Genomic DNA, 21491 nt, shown 5'->3' on the forward strand with positions numbered 1-21491 from the left:
TTAGATACTAAAACTTATTTTTTAAAAGATCTTATTTATTTATTTATTTTTGGGGAGAGAGCGAGAGTGCACATATGCATGTGCATACACACAAGCAAGGAAGTGGCAGAGGGACAGAGAGAGAGAGAGAGAGAGAATCTTGAGCAGATTCCTTGCTGAGTGCAGAGACCAACATGGGGCTCGATCTCATGACCCTGAAATCATGACCTGACCAAAATCAAGAGTTAGATAGTTAACCCACTGACCTATCCAGGCGCCCTTGTACTGAAACTTTTTAAAACAAAGACACATGTATTTTACTATACAATTTAAAAACTGAAAAAAGGGGTTGCTTACTAGGTTTGCCTATCCTACTAAGAAAATCCTGGTTTCTATGGATTTGATATAAGAATATAAATGTTCTGGGATGCCTGGGTGCCTCAGTTGGTTGGACGACTGCCTTCGGCTCAGGTCATGATCCCGGAGTCCTGGGATCGAGTCCCACATCAGGCTCCCAGCTCCATAGGGAGTCTGCTTCACTCTCTGACCTTCTCCTTGCTCATGCTCTCTCTCACTGTCTCTCTCTCAAATAAATAAATAAAATCTTAAAAAAAAAAAGAATATAAATGTTCTGCTACTGAGATTTAGACACTATATACCATTTTGGAAGAAATGGCCTGACTTGGGCAATCAACACATATAACCCAAGAAAACCAGTTTTTGAAAAAGCCTTTGGTCTCACCTACAATGGTACTGATTCAAAGAACTCACTAGATTAACATTTTGTACCTTAGTTCTATTTATCTCCATCTTCAGTTGATCTGAAGGTAAGAGAGCCTATTTTTAAAAAACATAATATATTCAAACTCTAGTGAGTATATCCCTTTACGGAAGAACAAAGTTTTTGAAAAATTTCTGTATAGGAAACTTCTACAATTCAAATGGATTTAAAAAATATAAATACTTGAGATTTACTGGCACCTTTCTATTATGCTGTATTTGAGACACAAAGATACTACCATTGATTGAAGCAGAACTGCATGAAGGCACACACAATGAATTTAGGTCACTGGAAAGGCCAAAAGAGCACTAGCCATATAATAGCAATATAGGAGACTCTGGGAGAACACAATCTCATGGTTAATTCAATCTAAGCATTCCTTTAGGCTACCTAAAGCAAAATGGAAGAGGACGGAGCACACTGAAGTTATGAAAGGGATATTTAGTGCAAGGTTAAAAAAAAAAAGTACACCTATAAGAAATATTTCCTTGCCCACCCAAACATACATCTGCTGCAGATTTTAAGAAAGTGGCTACTGAACTGGGAGTGTTTCTGTGGTTGTACAATATCCTTGTTCTTAAAAACCATTATTCTGAAAAAGATTTCTCATTCCATTTTATTGAGACCTTTATAAAATGGTGTTAATTCTTAGAATAATGAAAACTGTGGAATAATAGGAATCTAAGGAAGAGATATGAAAAGGAAAAAAATCAGTTTTTATGATTACCTTAAAACAAAGATCTATAAAAGAGGTAATTAACAACACAACTACACAGCAAATTGGACAGACTTGCAAATATCACAGAGCACCTCTAAAGTGGTTCAGGGATAAAAATCGCTGATAAAGCAGTATACTGCCTCATCAGGTAAGTATGGGGGACAAGTTACTTCATCCATTAAAAAAGGAGAGGAATTCTCTGCCTGGCAAATCTACAATCTGCCATTACAGAGACTGTAGTCTGTATTTGTTTGTTTTGTAGATAACTGAAAATAACAGACTTACTGAAAGAAAAAAAAATCCAGTATAAATAAGAGTATCAAATATGGAAGGCAGACAGAAGTTCAAATCCAAGCTCTACTTCCTACTAGCTCCACAAATAAGTGAAACCATATGATAACTGACTCTCTCTGCTTGACTTATTTCACTCAGCAAAATCTCTTCCAGTCCCGTCCATGTTGCTACAAAAAGTTGGGTATTCATCCTTTCTGATGCAGGCATAATACTCCATAGTGTATATGGACCACATCTTCCTTATCCATTCGTCCGTTGAAGGGCACATTTCCATAGTTTGGCGACCGTGGCCATTGCTGCCAAAAACATTGGGGTACAGATGGCCCTTCTTTTCACGACATCTGTATCTTTGGGGTAAATACCCAGGAGTGCAATTGCAGGGTCATAGGGAAGTTCTATTTTTAATTTCTTGAGGAATCTCCACACTGTTCTCCAAAGAGGCTGCACCAACTTGCATTCCCACCAACAGTGTAAGAGGGTTCCCCTTTTTCCACATCCTCTCCAACACATGTTGTTTCCTGTTTTGTTAATTTTGGCCATTCTAACTGGTGTAAGGTGATATCTCAATGTGGTTTTAATTTGAATCTCCCTGAGGGCTAATGATGATGAACATTTTTTCATGTGTCTGATAGCCATTTGTATGTCTTGATTGGAGAAGTGTCTGTTCATATCTTCTTCCCATTTTTTGATATGTTTGCCTGTTTCGTGTGCGTTGAGTTTGAGGAGTTCATTATAGATCCTGGATATCAACCTTTTGTCTGTACTGTCATTTGCAAATATCTTCTCCCATTCCGTGGGTTGCCTCTTTGTTTTTTCGACTGAGCTGTTGTGACCCTGGGGAGTTTTTCAATTTCTTTTGTCTTAGGTCCTCATCTCTAAAATAAGGGCAATAACCGTATCTAGGGACGTATTATATGAGAGGCTATGTTAAAAATGCTTTATAAATAGTAAGCACTCAGTAAATGTTGGTGATGGTGGTGATGTGTGAGAATTTGGCAAGTTTAATTTCCTAAATTTTGAACAATGTGGAGACACCAAGTTCTAGCACACATTCAAAGATTTTAGAAGGTTGTTATCCTTATTAAGCTATGCCTATGAGGGTTACTCAAGCTGATAGTCCTAATAATCAAAATCTTTACATGTCTTCTAGACAGGACTGCAAACCAATACAGCTGATTGCATATGCTGTACACAAAAAACAATGGAGCAGTGAACAGCTTGGACTTGAGCCAAACCGCTCAAGATCAAACACCATTTTTGCTATTTACTAAGCCATATGACCTTGGGCAAGATTATTTAATTCTCCCTGTGTCTCAGGTTCTTCATCTAGGAAGTGGTGATAATAATATTTATCTTATAGGGTTACTATAAAGATTTAATGAGATAATGTACAGAAAGCATCTAGTGCAGTCCTCAAAACACATTTGCTATTGTCATCATCTACAAAAGAAAGACATCTCTGACTACTAAGATTTGATTCTATAGAAACAGCATTTAAATTAGTTCTTACTTTTCAATATTTTAAGATTCTTAAACTGCCTGGGCATTTGAGCCTACACTTTGTACCTTGCCTCAATATAAGTAAGACAAAAAAAAAAAAAAAAAAAAAAAAGTGAATTTAGCATTGGATCTTTCCAATTGTCATTGATGTAAAGTTAGAGATGACCAACAGTACCTTATCAAAACCCACTGTAGAACTGCTTTCCCTGCTTAAAACAAAAACAAAAAAGAAAAACAAAACTGATTTCCTTTTAAGCAAGTTTACTTCTTACCTGTCATCTGCATTACGAAGGGATGGAAGCCGAAAGCTAGTGTTTCTGTCAAGCTTTGACTGGCTTTTGGTCCTCTTGATGGAGCCTTTCAGGCGCTTGCTGAAGAACCCCTAGAATGAAAAGGCAGAAGGTGATGGGAGAGAAAACCAAAAGAGCAACTTTGCTGTCTCCTTACTCCTCTGCACCACCTCTGAAAAAGGTATTAAGATTTTTATAATGAAGATCAGAACAAGAATCCAGCTTTTCATTTTTTAATTTATAAATAAAAGTTGTAAGATAGGCATTCATCAAAATCCTTGAGGACAACACAGGCAACAACCTCTTCAACCTCAGCTGCAGCAATTTCTTCACAGAAACATCACCAAAGGCAAGGGAAGCAAAGGCAAAAATGAACTATATGGACTTCATCGAGATAAAAAGCTTTTGTACAGCAAAGGACAGTCAACCAAACCAAAAGACAATGAACAGAATGGGAGAAGATATTTGCAAGTGACATATCAGATGAAGGGCTAGTATCTAAAATCTAGAAAGAATTTACCAAACTCAACACCCAAAGAACAGATAATCCAATCGAGAAATGGGCAGAAGACATGAACAAACATTTCTGCGAAGAAGACATCCAGATGGCCAATAGACACAGGAAAAAGTGCTCAACAGCATCAGGGAAATACAAATAAAAAAAAACCACAGTGAGATACCACCTCACACCAGTCAGAATGGCTAAAATAAACAAGTCAGGAAACGGTAGATGTTGGTGAGGATGTGGACAAAGGGGAACCCTCTTAGACTGTTGGTGGGAATGCAAGCTAGTGTTGCCACTCTGGAAAATAGTATGGAGGTTGCTCAAAAAGTTGAAAATAGAGCTACTCTATGACCCAGCAATTGCACTACTGGGTATTTACCCTAAAGAAACAAATGTAGTGATCCGAAGGGGCACGTGCACCCAAATGTTTATAGCAGCAGTGTCCACAATAGCCAAACTATGGAAAGAACCTAAAAGTCCATCAACAGATGAATGGATAAAGAATGCAGTATGTCTATATATACATACATACGTATATAAAGACACACACACACACACACACACACACACACACACACACACACAGAGGAATATTATACAACCATAAAAAACCTGAAATCTTGCTGTTTCCAATGATGTGGATGGAACTAGAGGCTATGATGCTAAGCAAAATAAGTCAATCAGAGAAAGACAATTATCATATGATCTCATTAATATGATGAATTTGAGAAACAAGAAAAGACACAAGATCATAGGGGAAGGGAGGGAAAATGAAATAGGATGAAACCAGAGAGAGGGACAAACCATAAGAGACTCTTAATCTCAGGAAACAAACTGAGGGTTGCTGGAGGGCAGGGTGGGGAAGGGATGGGGTGGCTGGGTAATAGACATTGCAAAGGGTATGTGTTGTGAATTGTGTAAAACTGATGAATTACAGACCTGTACTCCTGAAGCAAGTAATACATTATATGAAGTAAAAAAAAATAAATAAAATTATAAATCTTAAAAAAGAGAGAGTCTCTTCTGGTTTGCTTGCCTCTCTGCTTTTATCTTATTTTTCCTTCCTTTCTTAAATTATGCATGTCAGTGAAATCATATGGTATTTGTCATTCTCTGACTTATTTTGCTTAGCATAATACCCTCTAATTCCATCCACATTGTAGTACATTTTTCTTTTTTTAAAGATTTTATTTGGAAGTAATCTCTATACCCAATGTAGGGCTACAACTCTGAGATCAAGAGTTGCATGCTCTACCTGAGTCAACCGGGCTCCCCTAAAGTATCCTATTTCTCAGAGACAGGCATTTTTCTGGTCTCCTCTACAGTCTTAGTGTTGCTTAGGGAAAGTCACTGTCATTTGTTCTCCAAGGCAAAGGCTTTATTTACTACTTATTTTGATTTCAATCAGGATGAGTCACCACGTTTGCTCATAAATGTAGTCAGCAAACCAGATCTGTGTTTATGGAATTCTATTTGGACTGTTTATGGTTGGTTCCAAAACCACTGGCCTAAGTATAGATTTGGCCCAAGGATCTGCTCTAATATCATATATAAATATATTTCTAACAAAAATACAGTTAAGCAGTTACCTGGTAATGTACTAGTAGATGTTCACTCCTACAGTACTGTACTTTTTGTGGCACTTACTATATAGTACTTTCTTGTTTTAATCCATTTATTTAATAAATATTTGTTTTATATCTATTTGTTGTAAAGCATTATACCAGATATTGTAAGGGAATCAAAGATAAAACAAACACAAACTCTGCCCCCATGGAGCTTATAGTTTAATATGGGATTTGGAAACTAAATTTAATATATATAACACAATTAGGGAGGTAAGTGTTCCTAATGTCTGGCATATTTAATCACAAAATATGTTTCTTTGAATCTAGCACACCAATGATTTTAAGTCATGCTATGATTTTATGTACACTAAGAAAAAAGCTACCAATTCAACTATAACACAATGCTTCATCACTTAAAATTTTTATTTTGGGGCGCCTGAGTGGCTCAGTGGGTTAAGCCTCTGCCTTCAGCTCAGGTCATGATCTCAGGGTCCTGGGATCGAGTCCCGCCTCGGGCTCTCTGCTCAGTGGAGAACCTGCTTCCCCCTCTCTCTCTGCCTGCCTCTCTGCCTACTTGTGATTTCTCTCTGTGTGTCAAATAAATAAATAAAATATTTAAAAAAAATAAAATAAATAAAATTTTTATTTTGTACTAAGAAAGGTTTTAAAAGACTTAGACAGGTTTTGTCATATGTACACATAAATTGTCAAGGTATTCCTAATGCTTCTTTTTTCTGAACAACTTTTTGACTTGGGGTTGTTGTTCATGTATTTCTACAGAATATCATCCTGTATCCTTTCAAGAATGTTGTTGACAGAGTATCTGAAAAGAGTAACTTACAGGGATGTTAAAATATGAAAAATGTGCATCTTAGAATTGATAATACAGTATTATTTTAGAGAGGTATATAGGAACTAATATTAGGATTTCAGAAAAAACAAGGCTACATCATCCAGAGAAACAAGGGGAAGTTATACAGAAGTAGAATATGCTAGGTCCCAGTGGGTAGACAAGGTTTGGGTTTAAGGTGCTGAGAAGCAAGGGTATTGTATGGAGCACAGCTTGAGAAATGCCATGGAGATGAGAACACAATGGGTATCCATAGAGTAGACTTAGTCTGGCTGGTATATGATTAGAAATAGTGAAAAACAAGGTTGGGAAGGTGGTTTGTCCACCTACTAAAGCAGACTTATTGCTCCTATTGGCCCTTAAACTTTTAAGGGAAGATGTAATGCTTAACATAGTATCTAAACTTTAGTGAGCATTCAATGTGTATGTGAAATTATGGTTGTTCTGGGAATACAGATAAGGGAAAATCCAAGACAGCCCAGACTGGTCAGTAATATTTCACAGAGGTAGTAGAATTTAAAACAAAATTGTTCTTATGGTCCTTGATAAAACTGAAACATGGTTTTCACCTGAGAATATTGTTTAGCCTAGGCTATAAAGGTTGGTCTGGCATTATGTCTATTCAGCCAAGTGGTCTCTCACATGTTCACGAAGACCACATAACTGAACAGATAATGCCACTAAAAACTCCCTATCTCCACGCTAGTCTCAGCTTCCGCTATGCCTCTGTCCTGGACCGACTATGCAATGAGCCAGCCTTCCAGTGACATTAACCCTGCCAGGAAACCTCAGAATATCGAACATGCCCACTTGCTCACTGCCCCTTCTGAGAAATTCCTTGTGAACAGATCACTACCCTTTGCACCAAGCACTTCTTCTCTGACTATAGCTTATTGGACCAACAGTGGGTAACTGACCTAATAGTCCCTAAAAGACGGGGCCTGGTAAGAGTCCTGCCTGTAGGATATGGTCTCACCTGGTAGATACCAAAAATTCTAGGCTGACTCCTGGCCATTCTCTGCTTCATGCTTTACCCTCCGCAGCTCTGAAAGCTTGAAGTTCTCTACCTTCTCCATGCATCTCTGCTACTGCTCATATTCCCTCCCTTCTCCCTGGCTAAGTCATCCTTTCAGACTCAGCATGATCTCTTCTGGAGTGTTTTCTGACATGTCCTACAGCTTGCTCTAGATGAGGGGCTTCTATGCTTCTGGGTATTCCAAGTCAACAGAGCTAATCTTACATTTAGCACACTGCATGCCTGCTTAAGCGCCAATAACCTTCCCTCTAAACTCTGAACTCAGGGCAGGGATTAAACAATCTTTGCCTCCCCAGAGTCGGTCTGATATCAGGCAATTTGTAGGGGTTCAATAAGTGTCTGCAGAATGGAATTAACATGGGCAGTGAAATGAAAAGCCATTGCAGTGTTTTTGATGCAAGTACCAACGTAGAAAGAGCAGGCAACTCTGAATCAGAAAGTGTGTCTTCAAATCCTGGCTCCAATTTCTCCTATTGAATGACCTTGGACAAGTCACAACTTCCAAGTTTCAGATTTCTTACCTGTAAAATGGTGAATAAAAAATCATCTTCCTAGGACCATTCCAAAAAATAAGATAACTGAATGGAAAAGTATTTTTAGAATAATGGAAAATGGGTCCCTGTAAGTATGAACTGACTGTGAATTTAGGGGGAGAGACTCCTAAATAGGTGAGGTAGAATCATGATTTTTTTCCACCTTAGAAACTACAAGATCAGAGGAAGGGAAGGAAACTAGGTATCAGTTCCACGAGTAGCAAAGATTTTGGCTCTTTTGTTCAGTGGTGTATGCCAGTGCCTACAGGGATATTTGGTACATTGTAAGTGCTCAATTAACATTTGCTGACTGAACGAATTTACTGAAGGTTTCCTGGATATGAAGCACTGGCTAGGTGCTTTCCAATATGTAATACTGTGCAACTGATGCAACAACTCCACAAAATAGCTACTCAGCAACTTGTCTTAGGTCACACAGTTAATGGATGAGGAGTCAGGATTTAAACCCAGTATATTGAAAATACTTAAAGTTTCATGTATTTATTGAGCACCTTTTATTGGCCACATACTTGAGGTACTTGAGATGCTGTTAGTGAACAAAACAACCACAAATCTTTGCCTTCATTAGGCTTCATATACTAGTGAAAAGAGACAGACAATAAGCCAAGAACATAAATTAGTAACAGACAAGTGCTGTAGAAAAACAGAGCCATGTAAAGAGCTAAGAATAGAAAGTGGTCACGATAGATCTTTTGAAGAAAAATGACACGAACTAAAGACTTGAAGGAGGTGAGTTAGCCTGCAGGTGTAAGAAGGGAAAAGCAGGGGCGCCTGGGTGGCTCAGTGGGTTAAGCCTCTGCCTTCAGCTCAGGTCATGGTCCCAGGGTCGTGGGATCGAGCCCCGCATTGGGCTCTCTGCTCTGCGGGGAGCCTGCTTCCTCTTCTCTCTCTGCCTGCCTCTATGCCTACTTGTGATCTCTGTCTGTCAAATAAATAAATAAAATCTTTAATAAAAAAAAAAAAAAAAAAAAAAAAGAAGGGAAAAGCATTCCAGGCAAAGACTTTAAGACAGAAGAAATGCTGATATGTTTCAGAAACAGCCAAGAAGTCAGTGTGGCTGGAGTGAAGAAAGCAATGGGAAGGGTTGTGCTGGTGCCAGTAGTGGGTTGAGTGGGCAGATCCTGCAGGCCATTGCGAGGCCATCTTGCAGGCCTTACCTTTTACTCTGGTTTCTAAGGAAAGCAACAATAAGAGACAAGACCATCCAAAATGGTCACAAGTAAGTATTTGCTTTTTTGAGAGAAGTAACTTCAGCTATGAAAATTAGAAACATATACTGATTTAATATGGTTTGGAGTAAGAATGTGTGTTATGGGAACCATTCATTTTCTTTATCAAGAGTAGATCACTTATCAACAGCTGGGATACACAGACGATGTCTGACTTCCCAGGTCACATGGGCTGCCAAGTGGCAGAGTTCAACTTCAAGCCCAGGCAGCCTGACTCTGGAGCCCTGGTTTTTTAACCACTATACTGATTCTCCACATTCTCATTCCTCTTCAAAATACTGAGGGAGGAGCGGAGATGTCCTTCAGCAGGTGAATGGATAAAGAAGATGTGGTTCATATATACGATGGAATATTACTCAGCCATCCAAAAGGATGAGTATCTACCATTTACACCAACATGGATGAACTGGAGAGTATTATGCTAAGTGAAATAAGTCAATCAGAGAAAGACAACTATCATGTGGTTCCACTCATGTGGAACATATGGATCATGGGAAAGGAGGGGAAACTGAATGGGAAGAAATCAAAAAGGGAGCCAAACCATGATAGAATTTTAATTCTGGGAAATAAACTGAGGGTTGCTGGAGGGGAGGTGGGTTGAGGGATGGGGTAACTGAGTGATGGACATTAAGGAGGGCACATGATGTGAGGAGCACTGAGTGTTATACGCCAAGTAATGAAGCATCAAACACCACATCAAAAATTAATGATGTACTATATGTTGGCTAACTGGATTTAAATAAATACAAAATAAAGATATATTCCTGGGGCGCCTGGGTGGCTCAGTGGGTTAAGCCGCTGCCTTCGGCTCAGGTCAGGATCTCAGGGTCCTGGGATCGAGTCCTGCATCCGGCTCTCTGCTCAGCAGGGAGCCTGCTTCCCTCTTTCTCTCTCTGCCTGCCTCTCCGACTACTTGTGATTTCTCTCTGTCAAATAAATAAATAAAAATCTTAAAAAAAAAAAGATATATTCCTACAAAAGGTAAACAAACAAACAAACAAACAAAATATTCTAGGCACTATGATATAATGCATTTTCTCCACGTGTGCTGTACTTAATTTCTATATAGCTCTTATTACAGAATTATATACCACAGAAAGAAAGAAATGTACTATGACAATTTGAAAATACGAGGGGGGAAAAAAGAAGACAAAATGCCCACCAGTATGACATCTGACTTAGAAAATTTGCCAGTAGGGCTCCTATCTATATAATTAAACTGAAGCAAAATCAAAACCCTACTGAAATTACTTTTATATGTAACTGATTCCATGGTCATTGTGAGAAAAAAATCCAAATACAAAATTTAGAAAGAGATGGATATCAAGAGGAAAATGCTTCTTTCACATCAAGGTATGACATCTATGTCTTATGTGACTGTGAGGAGTAGAAGATGCTCCTACAAGCTGACTTTAAAATCCAACAGCATCAACGGAAACAAAGGAAAAGACTGCAAATAAACTGATCTCACCCTTCTGACACCAACCTAATCTGAAAACATAGTAAAACCCTCAAAACAAATCCTACCTCATCCAGTCCTCCTTGGAAATACTGTTGCTACAAGCTACAATTCTGAAAAATAGTAGAAAGCTTATCATTTAACCAACTCCATAGTTATAAAGCAAAAATGACTTACTTTAATTAGTTGGTACTCCCTCTTTTCTGCCAAAATAAGGCTTAAATTTAGCAACTGCCAGTGAAAAGAAAAGCCTAATGTTGCCTTTCTCTGGAGCTTGGCAAATGTTAAGAGAATGATAAAAGTTGCTCACCACCTACAAAGTAGAGTAACCCCCGAAGACTGAACTTGGCTATCAGGGCATGATTGGTAACTGAAATAAAACGGCTGCTATGCAACCGCTCTCAGAAGCCTCCAGGATGGTAATGAGCGCCACTGACTTGCTCGCATCCTTGGGTTGCCGCCGGTCCCTTAAGACATGGAGAAGTGGAGACAGAGAAACATATCACCTTTCGCAAAAAAAAAACACAAGGAAGGTGTGCAACACAAGCCCGTTTCCATCCTGTATGAGACTTGTCTTATAGTGGCCACACCAGGGATTAGGGAGATCTGCATGATTTAACCAATTTTAAGAGCATTTCTTTAAAATAGTACACGACTCACAGTACAAAAAGCTACCTTGTCAACTAGAAAGGACCCAGGTGAGAACTGTTCTCATTCTGGCTTTTAAAAGTTTTTGTTTAATTAGTAAACTAATTTCTGTGTATTTGTGTATTTTAGCAATTCATAGAATTTCGGATTACAATTACCCAAGAAGGGTGATGTCCTACATAAATTATTCCCTTCCTTACTCATTTAATAGATCTTAGGAGCTCACAGATGTTCTAAAAATGTTCACTAGAATCCAGCTGTAGACAATTAACAAGGAAGAAGGAAAAGGAAGAGTAACTGAAAATGTTAAACTCTACTTTCCAGTCACCATATTTTACTTCCTTAGTTTATTTTCCAGTTATCGAAAGTCCAAATACAAGGGAAACACTAGGTAGCAAGGATAACAACAAAACAAATCATTGCAAAGTGCTTTTAGTTAACAAGCAGTTTCAGTGTGGGTAATTTCCCCCCTAGTGGGGATTTGTGTTTGTTTTTGTTTTTTGCAAATTAAAGCATCAAAGGAGATGGGGGAAAGGTCCTATAATAAATTACAATTGTTTTTCTAGCCCAGAACTGATGAATCAGAATCTCTGGTTGTGGAGCATAGTGATCTGCATTTTTGACAATCATCCAATGACTCTCTTTTATTAAACAAAGTAAAACATGTATTATGAAACTTCAAAACATACAAAAGCACATACATTAATATATTAACCACATATCCATTAATCAGATCTAATCCACATCAACATTTTGATACACTATTAGATATTAAAATACAAAAGTAAAATATGTATATATTACAATATACAGAGACATGTTAATAAATTTATTTTAATATGGTATAAAATATTGATATATTAAGATTTGTTGTGGGGTACAAACATCTTTTCTATCCCTAAGAATCTTCTTTGTCTTAAGAGATTTTTTCATTTGACAGAACACTGTTACGTCAGATTTCTCTGGATTATTACCTTCCTGTTAAATTTTCTCAAACCTTTTACTTTCAACTTTATATGTTTTAAATGTACCTTTTTGGAAAAAAAAAAAACCATTAGGTCTATTGAGGTATAATTTACAAAAGGAAACTTCATTATATTTAGGTGTATAGTTTGTTGAGTTTTAACAAATCTATATACAAGTGCAACTAAGATACAGGTTTCTTCCCCCCGAAACATTTCTTCGTGCCACTTTACAATCAATCCATTCCTCCCACCTCAGCCCCTAGAAACCACTAATCTGCTTTGTCCCTAAGTTTTATCTTTTGCATACTGTCATATAAATGAAACGATGCAGAATTTAGGTTTTTCTTTTTATCACTTAGCACACTGTTTTGGGAATTGATTCATGTTACTGCATGTATCAGTAGTCCATTCCTTTTGATTCCATATACGGATATATCAAAATATGTTTGCCCATTTGCCAACTGATGGGCATTTGGGTTGCTTCCAGTTTGGGTCTATTAAGAATAAATCCGCTAAAAAAAAAAATGTGTGAACAAGTCCTTTCGTGGACATACGGTTTGGGAACCATGGAATTAAAAGCTTGATTGGAAGTTCACAAATACCATGGAGAGATGGCAACTTTTTAAAAGGATGTTAGTGAGAGAGAGTGGTGGAGGGAACTTGAGAAGGGAAGGAATCCCGATGTTTTTTCCTTTCTATGTAAAATAGTTTTAGATTTACAGAAAACGTGGAAAAACAAGAGAGTTTTCTCTTACCCAACTTCCCGAAATGTTAACATTTTACATAACCATAGTAAAATTATGAAAATGAAAAAATGAACATAGGGTAGCATACCAACAAATTATAGACCCAATTCTAACCGTCACCAGTTTTCCCACCGTATTCATTTTCTATTGTCACTGTAATAAACTGTCACAACATGGTGGCTTAAACAGTATAAATCTATTATCTTACAGTTCTATATGTCAGAAGTCCAACACGGGTCTCACCTGGCTAACATCATTGTGTCTGCAGGGCTATATTCTTTTCTGAAGGCCCTAGGAGATAATCTGTTTCCTGGCCTCCAGAGGTCACCCAGGCTCTTTGGTTTATGGTCCCCTTCCTCCCATCTTCAAGGCCAGTAATGTTGTATCTTTCTGAAAGGTTCTGTTTTTAAGGCTGCAATTAAAATGAACCCATCTAGACAATCTAGGGTACTCTTTTCATTTCAAGGTCTTTAGCCTTAATCCCATCTGTAAAAATTTCTCTTGCTATGTAAAATAACATATTCACTGATTCTGTGTATTAGGATGTGGACATCTTGGGGGCCATTATTCTACCTTCCTTCCACATATAGTCTATGTAAGTACTTTCTAACAAGTGGGCCATTTAGGTTCCCATCATTCTGTAATCTTAAACAATGTTGCAAAGAATACCTTGCACATCTGTATTTTCATACTGATGGATGTGTACCTTCAGGATAGACTGCTAGAAGTGAGATTGCTGGGTAAAAGGGTAGGCACATTGGTAGCTTTGTCAAAATCCCCTCCAGAAGGGTTGCACTAGTTTGTATTCCCATCAGCAATGTGTGAGAGTGTTTCCCATGATCTCACCAACTAATTTACTGTCATACTGCATAGTTTTTGCTAGCCTAAAAGATGAAATAGTATCAAAATATTGTTCTAATTTGCATTTCTCTGATTATAAGTGAGTTTGAATATTCTTTTTATATGTGCAGGACTGGGAATTACTGTTCATACTTTTTTCTCCCAGTTTTTCTATCGGGTTCTGGTCATTTGTCCCTCAATTTTTTTTTTTTTTTAAGATTTTTATTTATTTGACAGAGAGAGGGAGAGAGAGATCACTAGTAGGCAGAGAGGCAGGCAGAGAGGGTGGGGAAGCAGCCTCCCCGCTGAACAGAGAGCTCGATGCGGGGCTCGATCTCAACACCCTGGGATCATAAGCTGAGCCAAAGGCAGAGGCTTAACCTACTGAGCCACCCAGGCACCCCTGTCTCTCAATTTTTAATAGTTCTTTATATGTTGTGAATGTTTTCTCTCAGCTGGTTATCTTTTAACTTTGTTTTATGATGTCTTTTTGCTAAGTAATTTTTTAAAAAAGATTTTAGAGAGAGAGAGAGAGCGCGCGCGCATGCTCGTACTGGGGCAGTGGTAGGGGGAGAGAGAATCCCAAGCTGACTACGCCCCGAGCATGAGCCCAGCGTGGGGCTGATCCCACAACCCCAAAGCAAACTGAGTCAGATGTGCAACTGACCGAGTCACCCAGCCACCCTATCACACAATTTTTAAAACCGTTTTTGCCTTTGGCTTTTCCATAACCACTACCAAAAGTTTTTTCCTACATTATGGTTATCAATCTTTCCTACTGCACTTGCATGGTTTATTTATTTCATTTTATTTTCCATTTAGATCCTTAATCCATTTGGAGTTTATGCTTATGTGAGGCATGACATCTCTAATTTTACCTTTTTTTCCCAAATGACCACTCATTTGTCCCTACACTATTTCTTTCAAATGCCAACTCCTCAGGAAGCCATTCCTGATTTCTCTAATAGGAGTTATAGTCTCTTGCCTCTGATTATCTAAGCTCTTTTGTTTATATTACTGGTTTCCTCTGTCTTGACCAATAATTAGTTCTATTCCCATGCTATATCCCCTACTAAGCCTTAACTCCTATTTTATATCTCCTACTGAGTCTTAACTCCTGAAGGCAAACATCATTGAGTTCATATTTGTTATTTCTTCAATGCTTAGCATATAGTGGGTTACTTAATACATACTTGGAGAATGCTAATGATTAATCTGAATTATTAAGAAAAGCCCAATACACTCAAGAAAGTAGTGAAAATATCTAATACATTTAAAGAAAAACTCCTTGAAATTACTAAAATTAAGCTTAGTCTGTGTTTAAAGAGGAAAAGTTTAGTAACTAGAATATTCACTTCTGTAGACCACTTCAGTTTCTGCTAATGAGATGTTATGTTGATTTTCTTAAGACTGGCAGAGACTGCTGATCTTAAGTTCACAGAGTGTGAATATAACAAAAAATGGCTTTAAGGGATAAAATAATGAGAAATGATGGGTCAAAACTAAGAAAGAGAACATTATCCCAAAGTGAGGTCTATTAGTCTATTGGACAGTCTCCCAGAGGTTATCATGGAAGCCTGAAAAAGCATCAGATAATAGAATGTGAGAGATACTTTCTCATTGTCAGGGGAGATGGACTAGATGAATTTAATTGAAGTTTTCCATCTCTCATTTCTAGGACTCTAAGAATAAAACCATCACAGATGGAGGGGGGCTTTTTAGCCTAGTCGTTATTTAAAAAAAATAAAATTCTCGGGCACCTGGGTGGCTCAGTGGGTTAAACCGCTGCCTTTGGCTCAGGTCATGATCCCAGGGTCCTGGGATCGAGTCCCGCGCATCTGGCTCTCTGCTCAGCAAGGGAGCCTGCTTCCCTCTGTCTCTCTGCCTGCCTCTCCGTCTACTTGTGATCTCTGTCTGTCAAATAAATAAATAAAATCTTTTAAAAATAAAATAAAATAAAATAAAATTCTTACTGCCTCTGATGAAACAAAATGCACTTGCACTTGAAACTCATATTATGGAAGTGGCAGTAAACAAAAGATACACATAAAACAATAAAATTATTCTTTACTAATGTCCATCAGGATGGCTTTTTAAAAATATATAGAATAAAATGGGGAAGGGAAGGAGAAACGCATCATGGACAGAATTTTATTAGGCATATTTATATAACTTCTAGAGGTTATTTCCTAACTGTATTGTTTCTAATGCTGCAAATATTTTTTTCATTATAAATTCATTATAAATTAACATATTGATCCTAAGTATATAGTACTTTTTTTTCCCCTGCAAACTTCCAAGGATCTTCAAATACTGTGTAGTATTTCATTAGCATAAGAAAGGCATCAGAGGCCTTAGAGTAGGTCAAACAACTTGCTCTTGGTCACACATGTGAGACACTAACTGAACACACATTAAACAAATATATCTTACCACTCCTTCGCCTGTTTTTGGTACAAGTTCCTAAGCACTAATAATATAAAATCCAATACTCTGGCAGAATTCACAGGTCGGTAACACAGGCCCTAGATCATATGGTCAGAAGAGTGTAGAGACTTTCAACTGATGAAAAAGATATGAGTCTAGGTAGCTAAGGACAGACCATCAGGTTTGGATCTTCACTTCTGCTGGAGCTATTATCTTTTCTTCATTTAACTTTTAAAAAGTTGAGAGCAGACCATATTTCTAAGCATCCAATTATTTCTTGAGTAAGAAGACAACTAAGATAGTCTCTATGAGTTACTCTATGATTAATCTCACAGGACTTCCATAGAAAGAAAATTATTCCTTCTATTCACTACATTCCTCCCTTAATCCTACACCAAACAGATTAATATACACCCTTAAAAAAATTCACAACATTGATTAATTTTAAACCATCAACTAATGATGGCGATGTTATGGCTTAAGAGGTATTAACTTCAGCTAGGGCTGAGTAAGGCAGATGGGAGGGGTTGGTTGGGGTTCCAGGGTTGGGGAGGTAGGCAGTATAGAATCCATCCCAGGGAGGCAACAGAGGTGGTGCCAGGCCTTGGCTCCAAGTCCCAGCACATGCTCCACTGTCCCATTAGACCATACTTACAGAGCTGGGGGAAAGATATAGTCCTGATCTTCTAGAAGAGTGTTTCTGAGTTGTCTTGACTATGTATCAAATGAGTAAAATACTGTTGGTATGCATTCCTAAAGTTGTTTACTTACAAAATACAAGAATGTTCTAATGTGTTATTATAAAACATTCAATAACATAAAAATTTAAAGAGTGAAATTTTAAAAATCAAATATTTATTATTTTCTTTCTGCAACTCAGATGGATGCTATAGAGTACCCTCTGAGATATATACATCCTATGCTGGAGACTATCACCATGCAACCAGGCAAATAATGACTCTACAATAAGAACTATCACCAACAAATGTATATTCTTGTGGAAGGACAGGGAAGGTCAAGGCTAATGTCACCTAAACACTGGAGCTGAATTTTAAAGGTTGGAGAATACTTTTAGGAAGCATAGAAGGTAGTCTTTTTAGGCAGAAACTACAAAGAAAGCTGAGGAAACTTGTTTAGGGAACTTTTAAATTTGGGGAAAATGGAGCACTGAGATGGAGAACCCTCTAAGTTTGGTGGTTGAGAGATCTGGGGGTGGGGATGGGGATACAGGATATTAGGAAATGAAACTGGAAGGCCAGCCAAAAACTTGACAATGAAAAGTTCTCTGTGCCAAATGAACTTTGGTTTTTATCATCCTATAAAACACAAGTCCAATTCAAAAGCTTTCAGCAGGTGACTGATGCTTTTTGATGGAAAAGCTAGGTCTGTCTGGAAATATTTAAATGTGGGGAAGCAGGAAAGGAAAGAGGAAATTTGGTCATGTCCATGGGCATGGGAACATTGAGAACTACTAAGCAAGGGAGAGTTAAGTAATGATCAGATGATCAAGGTTAGAGCAGCAATGAGATGGCTAGAGTGGGGACAGAGATGCTGGAGGTCAGGAGATGAGTTAAAGTCTCTACTGTACGAGATGGAACTGGCTACATATTTTGAAGAGCTCAGTGCAAAACACAAGGGTCCTTGTTTGAAAAGCAGGAACTCAGGGCCATTAAAAGTACTAAAACCAAAACCTTTCCTTTCTTAAGCCATCTCTCTCTCCATCTGCTCTGGTGTTTTTCATTTGCTATTTAATGTCATGCTCCCTCAGGCACCAGGGCAAGTGCAGACCTTCACAGGTGCCCAGGGCCCCTGCCCATGATTCAGTATGTGGGTGGCCCACTGGATGCCAGGTTGCCCTTCCCGAGCCAATAAACCCAAGTGCCATGCCCAGGCGCAGGGTAGGGAAGTTGAGCCAGGCTTCTTCCCTTCCCACAGCTGTCTCTGCAACTCACTAGGTATCTGGCTTGGGGATGGGCAAAAGGCTTGCTCCAACTGAGCTGTGGCCAGACACCAGTGAAGCTGACAAGCAGGAGCAAGGACAGTCCTGCCAAGTGCTGCCTTGCGGTGCCACAGAGCATGCAGGCTAACCCTATCTTTTTTATGTGTGTAATAAAGGCCCATGCCAGGGTCAAAGAGTGACAGCTATGGCTGAGTAAGGCAGATGGGAGGGGTTGGTTGGGGTTCCAGGGTTGGGGAGGTAGGCAGTATAGAATCCATCCCAGGGAGGCAACAGAGGTGGTGCCAGGCCTTGGCTCCAAGTCCCAGCACATGCTCCACTGTCCCATTAGACCATACTTACAGAACATAAATCCAAAGATGGAGCAATAAGAATCTTAGGATGGAAACCACAGAACATTGAACTCCATGCGCAGGGCCTGAGTGCAGGTTCTGTGCACTGGCCTGACGCTCATGAAGCAGGTCCTGGTGCTGGTTCAGGAGAAGAATGTTCTAACAGACAGGGATAATTGAAGTAAGTGGCAGTGGGGCTGGGAAACAGCTGGATGGATGAATTTGGAGAGAGGAGAAGAGAAGAAGATCTGGTAACCGAACTTGGGAGGAAAGAAAATACTATGGTTCTGGGAACTGAGGAAATTTGTTGTACTACAGAGTCAGGAATTCAGGGGGGAAAGATTTTGAGGAAAAACGTAAGTGAATACAGTTTGGGGCCAGAACTAAGTGTTAGTTGAACCCAGAGGACTGTTTGGAAGAAGATTCTCCAATAAAACATCACTTTCTATTTCCTCTTTTGTTGATCATTAATTTCATTACCATACAAAAAGTCAAGGAAAGGTCCTTCTAATATGAAGATCTCAGCATCAACCCATTAAACAAGCCCACATCTAAAACATCATACAAGACTTTAGAGGTTTCAAAGGTGGACTATATACAAAATGAAAAAAGTCAAGGAGTTTATTTAATAGACATGAACTTGTGGAAGAGATTATAATATAAAGTATACTAGACAAGATACGAATAGCTCAAGATGTAAAAATTTGCAAAAATTAAAAAATATTCATATATGTATATGACTGCCATAATTTTTTTCTTTTAAAACCAAATGTCATGCTTCCTATTTCGATATCTAGTAAAAATGTATGAAGCTACACAAGCTTCCTTGTAGCAGGCAAAATTATGATAGTTTGCATAAAAATGCAAATATGTAAAGTATCACTAATGAGCACTTAAAAAAAACTTGTAGAAAATAAGTAGCCAATATATAACGAAATGCATTTTATTGTCCTTTTCCTCCCCAAAATAGATTTCATTTAACTCAATATATCTAAAATATTATCACTTCAACTTGTACTCAATATTAAGAAGTACTCAGACACTGTTTATGCTTTTTTTTCTCGTTTTCTTAACAGCTTTATTAAAATAAAATTCAGAGACCACCAAACTCACTCTTAAAGTGTACACTTCAGTGGTTACTGTCTATTCAGAAAGGTGTGAAACTGTCACTACTTTCAGAATATTTTCATCACTCCTCAAAGATATCCCATATCAATCAGTAGTCGTTCTCTCTTCAAGCCCTGGCAACCATTAATGTCGTTTCTCTCTCTATGGGTTTGCCTATTTCGTACATTTCACATAAATAGGATCCTATAATATGTGGCCTGTTGTGTCTGGCTTTATTCATTTGGTGTCACGTTTCCTAGGTTCTTCCATGTTGTACCGTGTGTCAGCTCTTCAGTCCTTCCTATGGGTGAATCGTGGAGCGAACACGTTTTGCACATCCATCCTTCTTCAGTGGATGGACATTGGGTTGTGTCCACTTTTTGGCTGGTACAGATAATGCTGCTAGGAACAATCATTTCAAGATTTTGTATAAACACGTTTTCAATTTTCTTGTATATATACCTAAAGGTAGAATTGCTAGGTCATATGGTAACTCTGTGTTTAATCTTTCGAGGAATTGTCAAGCTGTTTACAAAGTGGCTGCACCATTTTAAATTCCCTTTAGCAATACAGTAGGGTTCCAATTTTTCCATATACTTGTCAACAATTATTACATTCTCTCTTTTGGATTACAGTCATCCTAGTATGTATGAAGTGGTATCTCACTGTGGTTTTGACCTGCATTTCCCTAATGGCCAATGATGTTGACCACCTTTTCATGTGCGTATTAGCCATTTGTACATCTTCTCTGGAGAAATATCTATTCAAATTCTTTTGGAACATTTTTTCCTAATAGCTATAAAAGTCTGACAAAAAAATTTGTAGTGATATTAAAATCAAATGATAACCTGGGAATGAAGTTCTTTTAAAATGAAATTAATAGGTGCTTAATATAAAACATAACTTTAAAAATCCAGTGGAATGGTCCTGGCATAGGTTATAGAATTAATGGGCCCGAGCGTAGGAAGGCCCTCAGTGTTATTATGTATCAGCCCTGGTCATACCCTGCTGAGTACAGGTATAGCTGAGAAGTACAAAAATACCTTCTTGTACAGCTAACACCAGCAAAACTGAGAAGTTGGCAAGGTTTCACTTCTCTATCTAGCTTCTTAAGTTCGGTGAAAGAGGAAAGCATCTAATATTAGTTGTACTTAGAGGTTAACTACATGTTACTTTAAGTGGACATTAGCCCTTGAAAACATTTATTTCTAATTGAAATGAAAGGTGTTAAGCCTCCACTCCCCCATTAAAGCAGAAGAAAAATATCTTTGCTTTGAGGAAGAGGGGTTTATAGTATACTCTCCATAAGAACGAGCTATAAGTGAGTTCATCTCATTCTCTCTCTCACAGAGCCCTCTTGTCCTAGGCAGGATTCATTGGTATCATCATTAGATAGCACTGCTGCAAACCTGTTTTATGAAAAACTATAGGTTGAGGACAGCTTCCATCATTCTTTTGATTCTTTCAAGTTGAGAATCTTGCAATATTCCCTGCCATGCATGTTCCCTTTTCTCTGGGTATTTGCTATCTCCTTTCTATCTCCCTTAAGGGGGGCATACCTGACCTTATTCATTTTTTCTCTGCTTCAAATTTTATATTTTCTAGGATATTTATTATTAAAAAATTAAAAATTATACCCCTTCTGATTAAAAAATTTAAAGGTATAATTAATATTTAATATCTTCAGACTCTACTTTTTCTTTACT

The 21491-nt window shown here is 38.1% G+C and overlaps 1 protein-coding gene across 10 annotated transcripts in view; it reads right to left on the reverse strand.

Moving 5' to 3' along the window:
* The window catches only part of RASAL2 (RAS protein activator like 2), a gene marked incomplete at its 5' end in the record, with an annotated part of 358965 nt that overhangs the window by 60387 nt on the left and 277087 nt on the right, over positions 1-21491 (reverse strand). For all 10 annotated transcript variants that reach the window (XM_082704136.1, XM_082704135.1, XM_082704134.1 and 7 more), the window contains one exon: positions 3545-3654. In XM_082704136.1, the coding sequence (XP_082560262.1) occupies positions 3545-3654 (110 nt within the window). The remainder of the gene's footprint in view (positions 1-3544; positions 3655-21491) is intronic.

The sequence above is a fragment of the Mustela nivalis genome, assembly GCF_964662115.1.
Source record: "Mustela nivalis genome assembly, chromosome: 16".
NCBI classification, from domain to species: domain Eukaryota; kingdom Metazoa; phylum Chordata; class Mammalia; order Carnivora; family Mustelidae; genus Mustela; species Mustela nivalis.